The 11,563-nt window shown below is 43.5% G+C and overlaps 1 protein-coding gene across 5 annotated transcripts in view; it reads right to left on the bottom strand.

Annotated features, from left to right (window-relative positions):
* Positions 1-11,563, bottom strand: part of TLN2 (talin 2) — a 439,937-nt gene that overhangs the window by 130,404 nt on the left and 297,970 nt on the right. For all 5 annotated transcript variants that reach the window (XM_040492868.1, XM_040492871.1, XM_040492869.1 and 2 more), the window contains 4 exons: positions 10,784-10,950; positions 6,812-6,940; positions 5,024-5,137; positions 2,794-2,907 (listed from right to left, as the gene is read on the bottom strand). In XM_040492868.1, the coding sequence (XP_040348802.1) occupies positions 2,794-2,907; positions 5,024-5,137; positions 6,812-6,940; positions 10,784-10,950 (524 nt within the window). The remainder of the gene's footprint in view (positions 1-2,793; positions 2,908-5,023; positions 5,138-6,811; positions 6,941-10,783; positions 10,951-11,563) is intronic.

Here is an 11,563-nt window from a genome sequence, read left to right as displayed (position 1 = left end):
AAGAAAGAAAGAAAGAAAGAAAGAAAGAAAGAAAGAAAGAAAGAAAGAAAGAAAGAAAGGAAGGAAGAAAAAGGAAGGAAGGAAGGAAGAAAAAAGTATGTGTCATTGAGAGGGGGCAAAATTAGGACACTGGCTTGAAATTCCCATTAAAACAGATAGCAGACAGAGTTTATTAAATACATTTCTTTGTGTTTCTTAGAATAGCTCTTTAATCTGTGTCTGAAATATACCTAACAGACTACTTTAAAAGATACAGGCAGACAAAATAAAACAAAATGACCTGTCACATCACATCTCACTACCTAGAATATAATTTCACTATGCATGGATGTCTATGTGCATGCATATACATCTTCAAAAATAAGATCATCCTCTTTATTCTATTTTTCAAATTTTTTGTTTCACATATTCTATATTTTTAATAGCTCTATAGTATTTCAATGTATGCATCTATTAATATTTCTCAATCCTGTGTTGTTGGGCATGTGTCCATTTTTTCCAGGGTATGATAAACGGCGCTGTAGCTAAAATTTTTCACACATTCATTATTTTCTTTGTATAGAACTTTAAAAGCACAATCTCTGGACCGAAGAATATATACACTTTTAGGGGTTTTAATACAGATGTTATAAAAATTTCTCTTAGTAAAGCTGAAACCATTTAAGTGTCAGAAAATAAACATTAATGGCAGAAGTTAATACTTTTAATATTTAAATAACTCATGAGAATTCATTAAAAAAAAACAGCCTGTGGGGTGTCTGGGGGGCTCAGTCAGTTAAGTGTCCAACTTCAGCTCAGTCATGATCTCACAGTTTGTGGTGACAGCTCAGAGCCTGGAGCCTGCTTCAGATCCTGTGTCACCCTCTCTCCCTGTCCCTTCCCTGCTTGTGCTGTCTCTCAAAAATAAATAAATGTTAAAAAAAAAAAAAAAAACTTAAAAAAAAAAAAAGCCCAGCCTGAGATGTGAGTAGATAACTTCACATAATAACAACTGGAACATGAAATATTTAGCATTGTGACTATCAAGGAAATGCAAAAATCAGACGGTAAGAACTTCACTGAGAAATTGTCAACGAAGTATTTTTTAAATGCTTGAATTCCCAACTTGGAAAAGATGTATTGGAAAATGTGCTCCACGTACTGCTACATGGAAATTTGGATGCATTCAGCCTTCCAGAAAGACAATTTTACAACACGTGTGAATGAACTTGAACATGTAGCAACTTTCTGGTCAATTCTATTTCTACTTCTTTCTTTTTTTTTTTTTTTTTTTTTTAATTTTTAATGTTTACTTATTTCTGAGAGAGAGGGAAACAGACAGACAGAGTGTGAGCAGGGTAGGGGCACAGAGAGAGGGAGACACAGAATCTGAAGCAGGCTCCGGGCTCTGAGCTGTCAGCACAGAGCCTGACATAGGGTTCGAACTCACAGACGGCAAGATCATGACCTGAGCAGAAGTCAGACACAACCAACAGAGCCACCTAGGTGCCCCCATTTCTACTTATTTCTAACTCTGCCTTATTTTTGTAACTATGTGATGTGTCTATGATAGCAAAATTCAAAGAACGAAAGAAAAAGGAAATCTAAGAGCGGCGATAGAGTGGGCCCTGGAACATGTCTACATGGCTCTATCATACTACCCTAGAAGCCTGCCCGCAGTGGGGACAATACAACTGGCTCCAGGCCCTCCAACCATCTGAATGAAAAGGTAAGCACCTGTCCAAGTCACAATTCTCAATGTCCGAAAGATAAAAATAAGCCATTGGCAATCCTACTTCTAGGAATTTATCCTTAGGAAATAATTCAACATGGGTACAAAGGTAGAGCGCAAATAAAGACCTTTATCCTATCATAGGTTGTTTATGATGGCAAATAATTGAAGACAACCTGTATGCCTAGGGGTGATAAAATAGCTAAACAAAGGAGAGCCATAGCTGTATGCTAAATGCTCATAATAGAAATGTTAACATAAAAATCAAAGAGTCTATACACAATAAATCCCAATTAAAAAATGTATACATAAAATACGTATGTCTGCATGTAGGTATAACGTGAGGAAATAACATTAAAACTTTCGCGTTCTGTCTCTGCATGTTGGAGTCAGGACACTTGAAAAATTAACCCAACAGATGTATCACTAGGTCCTGTAGTGACAGGTTCAACTAGAAAGGGACAGGGAAGAACATCGCCTGATCACTGGAACTGTTCGAGAGATACAAGCAGACAGAAGTGCTGAGGGATTTGAAGACAAGAAGTAGGTAAAGAGGGAGTTTTCCCACCACTTTTCTCATTTTGTTTTCTGTAAAATGAATTTACCCCTTAGCCCACAAAGATTGCCGACACTTAACTAATTGTACAATCGGCATACGAAAAGATCGCAACTTCAGAGAAGATGCACTCAACACTTCTTTTTTCCTTGTACATGGATAATAGCATTAGACTCTCTGGAAACCGGCAAACTTCGAGCTACATCTAGTACCAGGCTGTGCAACAACACTTGCAACTTATTACATGTTTTCCCTCACAGAGGAGAAATAAAGATGAGCCTCCCAAGAAAAATGGATTATGGGCTATCTCCCAGGGCAATTTCCCTGCATATTAGCATTTTGCTTTGCCAAGCTAAATCCACCTCTCCTGAAAATGGAAATTCAAAGGAAAGGCCTTCCAAGGTCTGCTTACTGCAAAAACTTCTCTGTGGCTGTGACACGGGGTAATTCTTCTCCTTAAGGATTAAGGGCACCTCCTACCTCCATGGGGGACTCTGAGTGTGACCAAGGCGAATGCTCCTGTTACCTGGAGGAAGTTCTGGCTGGAGATGATGAGAGCCAGCTGGGCGCTAAGGTCTTCAGCTTGGGCTTGGCTTCCTCTCACCCCCTGGACCAGCTGAGGGATGTGATCAGCCACTGCCTATAGGAAGCAAGGAAAATTAAGACAGAGCACACTCGGCACAGTGAATTACCAAAAAAGGGTGGAAAATGACACCAGTGATGGATGTTTTGGGGATGCGCTATTCCATGTGAGCAATGCTTATCACAAGCCTTGGATTTACCTAGCACTTCTAAGCTAGCTGGGTCCTTACCAACAACGAATCCTAACCCAGTGCCTCTGGGTAGCTGTTTCCCACACACGCTCGACTCTCAGCTCCTCATACCTTTAGGCACGGTACAAATCTCTATAAGGTGGTCTTAAAAGCATTTGCCCACTTGCAACTAATACCAATGTGGCTAATGACCACTTATAAAGCTTAACAGCCAAGGATCAAAAAGTCTCTACAATTCACAGGCAGAGAAACCCAAGTCACATTGTCCAACGAGAAGAAACCAAGAGAACTACTCAAGTGCCAGCATAGGTCAGTGCTTTGATTCCTCACTTAGCAGGGATGCATTCTGTCCATCACCTTTCATTGCCACCATGGGTCTTCTTTGATTAAGGAGCCCTCTCAATTCTCAAACTGGAAACCCCAATGCCCAGAGTGGAGGAAGAAGCAGCAGTTTCTGAGGTGAGACCACTTCAAGAAACAATTTCCCACAATGCCCTAGGAGACCAGCCTACTACCTTTTCTGGGTTTTCTCCTCAGTGAGCACTCCTCATCTGACCGACCAGGTCCTCAAAGGTCATAGCACACAGTGACCACTACTGCTGAAGAAGGTCCCAAGTGTACCCCAGTCTGGCGACCTATTTTTTTTTTTTTTAACTCATTCCAGCAAAGGTTAAAACAAATATCTCCCAGAGATTTTCCTCAGATCCTCTTGAGGATCGCTGGCTCCCATAGTCTGGTCCACTCTCCCCTCTGCACTGCAAGCTGATCAACAGTGATTTCCTTCCTGACAGTGATAGACAGACACTGAGTATCTTTAGTCTCCGCAAAAAGGGGCGGGGGGTGTTTCATCCTGTAGTATTTTCCTGGACATGAGGAGCAAGCGCTCGTGAAGAAGGGTTTTGTCACCCACGCTGGCGGCTGAATTGAGGCTCTAACAGAAAACACCCTCTCCTCCTCTGTGGGGGCCTGACTCACAGAAAAACCCCATCTTTCTGCATACAGTCCCGAGGACAGGGCCTTACTCCAGTGCTGAGACTTCTCTGCCAGAGTGCATTCGCTTCTTGGTGAGGGGCTGGCCTCAGAGAACCTAGACTCAGGACGTGGAGGGCTCTGGGTGGTTCTCAGAAGCAAAGGCATTTCTGAGGTGGAAATGGCGACACCACTCACAGGTGAACCGTTTCACAGAGGAGACGTGAAAAAGCAGACAGAGCGCAGTCAACTCCCAGAACCTTAACACAAGTACACCTGCCCACCCAGCCCCCACTGCTCACTGCAAAGACCTTTGGGAGACTCCGGTCAGGCACACTGCCAACACAAGGGCAGTAGCTACGCAATTCCAGGTCGTGTCTGGCACCTTTCAGGGGTCTCCTGGGAGAGCAGACCCCCTGGGCCCTCAGAAGTGGCAACAAAGGTATTCACTGTACCCTTTGCAATACGTTGGAGTGAACATGCCATCAAGGCCCGGGTCTCAGAAAAAAACATGCAACAACAGAAAGCCCCGAAGCACATCATCACTGAGGCCAGACAGGGTAACATCAATCCTTAGGGCGCCATCAGTGCAAAGCAGGAAATCAACTCTCCTCCCAGCAAGCACTGAAGCTGAAGGCCCACCTCTCACGGGGAAAGAGGCACTCTGGAAATTCAATGCTTCATTACTATTGCAGAGCCCTAAAATGGCCTGGTCATTGATCCTCCTTGATTCGGTCTCTTGAAAAGAAAGAAAATCTAGGCAAAGGAAAGACAATGCTGGAAAAAGCATCATACTCTCCTTCCAAACAGAGGGCATCCACTTATGAGACAAAAACCAGATGTGTGTGTCTGTGTGTGTGCGTGCATGTGTGTGTACCTGGAACACAGGAGCTGGAGCAAACTGCATTAGGGGCCCAGATGATTAGTCTTAACTGAATTATCTGGGCGCGTGGCCTTGTAATGCTATCAGGGGGGTCTCCAGCAGATCTGGTGCTCGGGCGGCTGCAACCTCACCTTGCAGCTCTGAACCAGCTGTTGCTGGGCGGCGGGGTTCTTGTTGGACACGGCCGCGTTCTGGGAGGCGGCGATGGTCTGTGTGGCGGCGGCTGCGGCCTGCTTAGCTGCCACCTGGAGGACAGAGCGACGGTAGGTGAGCGGGGCCATCGCATACACACGCACATTTATATCTGCCCTACCATTAAGAGGCTGGCACAGAACAGCTGCACGCGTGGAAGAAAGAGGACTCCAGGCCCAGACTCTGCCTCCTGAATGCCGCTGACGAGCCTCGTCTAACAATCGCCCTGTTATCTCCATTGGTTTACATTCCCTGGGACCAGAGAGAAAGACAGTCACACTTGATAGCTCAAGTTCCGGTGTTCATTTGTCTTTTTCAAAAAGAGAAGGGACCATTAATTCCATGACCACGATGGCACTGATAAGCGGCATCCAGTCTAAATGTTTTGGGGGAAACGTTTTCTTCTCCACAAGCAGCAGAAACGCTGGTGTGCTCATGGCTTTCCTCTTGCCACCCGTGTGATGCCTTCCTTCAGAAAGGCCTGGGCTTCCCCACCAGAGTACTTAAGTGGGTTTGCTCGCTCCCATCCCCCTGGAAGGAGGCTGGTTTTGTTTCTGGATCCACCAGACCATACAGGGGAATTCCTCAGACAGGCAGGTTCTTGGCCTCCAACCTCCCAAATTTTGGTGTAAGAGTCTCCTGTATGCCTTTGTGAGAGAAACTCGTTTTCTTACAGAGTTTGCACCTAGTGCTATTTCCTACCTCCCTCACCTCCCCCACCAAACAGATGTTCTGAAAAAGACAAAATATTTCTTATTGCTCCATCCACACCTCTCCACCGAAGCCGGATCCCCATTCTTCACTCTTTCCAAGGTTCTATTTTCTACTGGAAGTCCTGAAAGAGTCACTGTCTCTGACAAAATATGTATGGAATTTTTAGCTAAAGGTCCTTTCTGAATATGGGCAACCCTTAACGCCAGGGGAAAAAAGTTCCTATTTCCTGCTGCAAAAAAAAAAAAAAAAATTGAAATCTATTCAAGAATGCTAAATGCAGGGGCCCCTGGTTGGCTCAGTCGGTTAAGCATCCAGCTTCAGCTCAGGTCTTGATCTCACCGTTTGTGAGTTTGAGCCCCACGTTGGGCTCTGTGACGACAGCTCAGAGCCTGGAGCCTGCTTTGGATTCTGTGTCTCCTTCTCTCCCTCTGCCCCTCCCTGGCTCATGCTCTGTCTCTCTCTCAAAAAATAAATAAACATTAAAAAAAAAAAAAAAAGAATGTTCAACTCAGAAAAGGCTTTGCTTACTGAGAACATGAGCTGAAGTTGTTTCTCGAATATACCGTTAGTGTGCCATTGAACCTAAATGTACCAGGTGCCTAAACCAACATTTCACATTGTTTCTAAGTCCCTTAACCAATAAACTAGATTGTCAATCTTGATTTAGCCTCCTTTATATGGGCAATGCCTTATTAATTTGGTTATTCTTTCTTTAAAAATTTTTTTAAATGTTCATTTTTGAGAGAGAGAGAGAGAGAGCGCGCGCGAGAGAGCATGAGCAAGCTGGGGAGGGGCAGAGGGAGAGGGAGACACAGAACCCGAAGCAGGCTCCAGGCTCTGAGCTGTCAGCACAGAGCCCTACGCAGGGCTCGAACTCACAAACTGTGAGATGATGACCCACTATGGAGTCAGATGCTCAACCGACTGAGCCACCCAGGCGCCCCATGTTATTCTTTCAGATAACTCTTGGCAATCTAAAATAGACATTCTAAGAAACCAGCCTCTTTACCCACCTCCAATCTGTTGACAATTTTTTTCTTGATAGCATTCTGGGCAGCGGCGTTGGTTGCCACACGGAGACCTTCCGCAGCTTCTCTCAGTCTCTGCTGCTGGTCTTCATTCTCAGGATTGGCCGCAGCCCCCTGAGAAGGAGAAAACAGAGATTCTGAGAGGTCCAGAGGACAGCACGCCACAGATGCTGAACTCATGCCTTGAATTTTACTTTTTCCCGGTAACACAAAAGATCTGGAAGAGAAAGCAAATGCTTCCAGCAGTATCTTTACAATAAAGATGTTCATCTCCTAACGACAAAAAAATCTACTGGGGATGTTTCAAAGCTGTACCAGTAAACAGTAGAAATCCAATGGTAAAAATTAAACACTTGAGATCATAGCCTTGGCCATCCACGTAAAGTGACTTGTGGTCAGCTATCCATGGTTTAAAAGGTGTTAACATAAATCTCCCCCATGCCCCAATCGCTCGGGGAGAATTTTATATTAACTGGCAGGACAGACGCTTGTCACTATGGAAAGATTTTCCTGTCTTGTGGCACTGGGTTTATGTGAACAGGCTGAGAATATACACACAGGGGAAGGGGGAGAGGGACCAGGGGGACTGGGAATGCCATCCCCAATACTATAAGGAAATGTTGTTCAGGAAAGACCATGCCTAGAAAGACTGAGTTGGAAAGTATAGCAAAGGAGAAATGGTACTCAACTATACTTAAGTAATGATCATGGCAGGGCAAGAGAAAGGCACCATGCACAGCCCATGGCCACCCTGTGTTGCTGTAGGTTCAAGTGTCTGAGGAATGCAAAGGGATTTTATTTATTTATTTTTAAAGTTTATTTATTTTGAAGGAAGGAGGGGCAGAGACAGGGAGAGAGACTCCCAAGCAGGCCCAGTGCTCAGCATTGCGCCCAACGTGGGGCTTGATCCCATGAACAGCGAGATCATGACCTGAGATCGGGAGTCAGACACTTAACCGACTGAGCCACCCAGGCCCCTCAAAATGGATTTTATTTAGATGGGTGGGATTCTGAAGTAGGGAAAAGACTAAAGGTAACGTAGGAAGAGGATATAACTTCACTGCATACTAATTCAACCAAGACTTAAAGCACATCCAACCTTCCTCTCCCACCTGCAAGAGAAGCAGCAATCAAGATTTTTCTCAGAGTCTGGATGTTCTGTGACCGGTTCTAAATGTATAGGGATGAATGAGTTTCTTTTCATCAACACTTTAGGGTGATAATATTTGCTCATAAGGCAGAGACAAAAACAGAAAGAAACTCACCAATCGTTGAAAATCAATTTTCAAATGTCTCCATTTTTCAAATGGCCAACTTGCCAAATTGACCATTAACAAGAACCCGTTTGTTTGTTTTTAACTATTTATAAAAGGGATAGGGATTCATCCTGGCTGCAACAGTTTTAACATCTGTGACAGAAGTGTTCTGGAATCCTTCAAAGGGAATCTTCCACTCTTTCAAACTGTAACCACTTTAAGTAGCCTTGATTTTGTGTTTCAGTAACTAAAAAAAACCTCTATTTTTGCAACTCACATGTGAAAGATTGTTTCAGCTACTTTTGTCTTCTTTTGCGAGTTTAGGAAAAGCATTTTATTCTTTTGGTCATCAGGTGTTTAGACCACTCCTATGCGAGCCTTCCTTTGGTATTTTGAGCAGCAGAAAACCATTTCTGCACTTGACTCTCAAGTGGGCATCTGGATCCTTCCTTAGCAACGTCTCTTTCATGAGGAATGTACATTAGATATGCGGTACTAATCTTGGTCTGGAATCTTAGTTACTGATTATGAAATGTATTTTTTTCTACACATTAAATATATTTCTTGGAGCTCTAACTATAACAGGTTCTTCAGCTTTGAACAAAATCCAGCAAATGAAAATAGTGTCGTGAAGACAAAGTCACCACACTTAACTACAAGAATTTATGAACCCACTTAACATTGTCCCATCTGATATAAATCATTAAAAATAAATACCTAAAAGAAACAAATTTCTGGTAACTTGGTGCATTAAGGTCTGGTGAGCGTTGTGCGTCTAGAAACCAATGTGCACACTGGCCCTGGCTCAATCTTGAGTATGTGATGGTAGGCAAAATCTTTTTGAGTTTTAATTTTCTCTTTTGTAAAACGAGGGTTGATTAGATTTTACACTAAGGTTCTTTTCAGTCTATCATTTTTTTGTGAACGTGAAGGTTTGCTTAAAATAGCTATGTTTAAGGGCACCTGGGTGGCTCAGTCAGTTAAGGGTCCGATTCTTGATTTCAACCGAGATCATGATCCTGGTCTTGAGATCAAGCTCTGCATCCACGATGAGCAAGGAGCCTACTTGGGATTTTCTCTTTCTCCCTCTGCTCCACTCCCCTAGTTGCTTGCGTGCTTGCATTCTTGCTTTCTCTCTCTCTCTCTCTTTCTCTCTCTCTCTCTCCCTCTCTCTCAAAATAAACAAATAAATAAACTTTAAAATAGCTATGTGTAGGGTTCCTGGGTGGCTCAGATGGTTACGTGTCTGACTTTGGCTCAGGTCATGATCTCGTGGTTCACAAGTTCAAGCCTGGTGCTGGACTCTGTATTGACAGCTTGGAGCCTGGAGCCTGCTTCAAATTCTGTGTCTCCTCCTCTCTCTGTCCCTCCCCCGGTTATACTCTGCCTCTCTCTCAAAAATAAACAAACATTAACAAAATAAAAAAAAAAAAAAAGAAGAGCTATGTTTAGACTTAGAAATACAAGGGGCAGAACTTGTAAAAACCATAAAGAAATTAACCACTGCATGAAACCGTCATATATATTTTTGGCTAAAAGGGATGGTTAATGGCCTAACTTCTCAGCTGAAACAGGGCTCAGGGGACAGAGGAAGCAAGTTCAGACACTGCCTCTCCTTGGGTTACTCTTCATCCTATTCGTGTTACCTCCAAGAAATCACAGTCCCTCAGGAACTACAAGGGTGAGTCAGTCGAGGAAGGTCTACGTAATTCACTGTGTGTCATAACATATTAAGAATTCACATACAAGGTATTCTATTGGAGGCTGGGGAGATAGGATAAGATGTGGAGACTTTCAATGAATCTTACATGCATAGAAACACATTAAACGTGTTATCTGAGAGTATGAAACTGAAGATGCTTTTTATTTTATTTATATTCATATGCATTTTCTATCATTTCCACCACAAACATATGCTAGTTGCCTAATAACCAAAATGGAACATAGAAAAATACAGCCTTATCCATTTAATACAGTTCTCACCTAGCGGTAGGCATCAGAATCCCTTGTGGAACATACTTGCACAGTCCCACCAGTGACCTTGTGAATCAGGAGGGGTGGAATGGAGACACGTTCCATTGTAAGGTTTCATGGGCAGGGCGGAGCGGGGAAGGGGGGAGGGGGCTCTGAAACAGAGCCCTGGGATAAGAATCACTGGCTTTTAGAAGCATCATGCTAATGCATTACCGTCAAAAAGCAGAAAAGCTGACTCTTAACTCTTCATTCAAGCTGTTATATAACATTCAAGACTGCTACTGGCATTTGAAGAACAGTGAGGCAGGAAGCACTCTACTATGTAAAATCTTGACAGTTTAGTTGAGAAGTCAAATGGAGGGCAAAGTAATACTAAGGTTGCGGGCAAAAAACAGGCCTAAGTGAATCTGCTGTTCAAGGTCTCAAGTTTAAATTCACCACCATTTGCAATAAGCCGATGGCGATAACCCAATGGCGAGAGAGTGCGCACTAAGCAGGAACTGTGTTGGCCACAGCTGAGTCAGCCCTGCTCCGCTTAAAGACTGTTATTCTCGTGTCCCATGCCCTTCTCCTTTCCCACTGGAACAAGGTTAAATGTTACAAAACCATATAGGTTTGAAACAACAAAAATGCACACTCAGCTGGCCATTCTTTATCTTCAGGGCACCTTCCAAATCCTAACTCTTAATAATGTTCACTTTTCAATAGAACAGATCCAACATGATACCTTTGCAGCTTCCACCATGCGAGCAGTGGAATCAGCCAAGAGTTTTGCCGCTGCCAGGAGCTTCTTTGAATTCTCCATGTCGATTTCAGCTTCCGCATCTGACCTCATGGCGTTGACAAGGTCTGAGGTGGCTTGGGCCAGGACCCGGGCCTGGCGCACCATTTCACCTACGGGATGGGATTGAGGAGGCCATCTGTTTGTCTGCTTTCTAAAGCTCAAAAGCAGCACACAGTCCAGTCTCCACTCCTCTAGCAAGAGGGACAGAAAGAAGGGAGACCACAAGTTCCTGTCCTAAGCAAGGCTTATGTCCTTAGACCCAGGACTGAAAATACTCCCTATGGCTACTAGGATCGTATACCCCAAACCCATCCAAGTTCCATCTTGAACAGAGAGGGGTAAATAGGACGCAACTAAGCAAAGGGGAACTCTTTACAAACAGAAGGCAGGGAACAAAATTATGTGGATTTGTTACGTGATTTAATAAATATTTATCCAGTGAATATCATTTAGCTCAAGAATCACTGACCCAAAACTCCTTAAATTCTGCATAATGGCAAAAAATTATCTTTAAACTTTGAAAGAATTTGTATGTTACCTAACTCCAGATGAATAGTATCACAAGATCCCCTGTATCTGTGTCATTTGGCTCTCACTAATAAGAGGCACAGACCCCAGAGTCATGCTCAATTGCTAAGATTTGTCTTGGCTGAGTTTTCCCTATCAATTTTCTGTTTGCTCACTCTTTTCTTCCAGGCACCAGTTTTGATCTTGTTATTAGTA

The sequence above is a fragment of the Herpailurus yagouaroundi genome, unplaced genomic scaffold (assembly GCF_014898765.1).
Source record: "Herpailurus yagouaroundi ecotype Mexico unplaced genomic scaffold, PumYag 184, whole genome shotgun sequence".
NCBI classification, from domain to species: domain Eukaryota; kingdom Metazoa; phylum Chordata; class Mammalia; order Carnivora; family Felidae; genus Herpailurus; species Herpailurus yagouaroundi.
The sequence above is the reverse complement of the archived record's forward strand: the minus strand, read 5'-3'. Positions and strand labels throughout refer to the sequence as shown.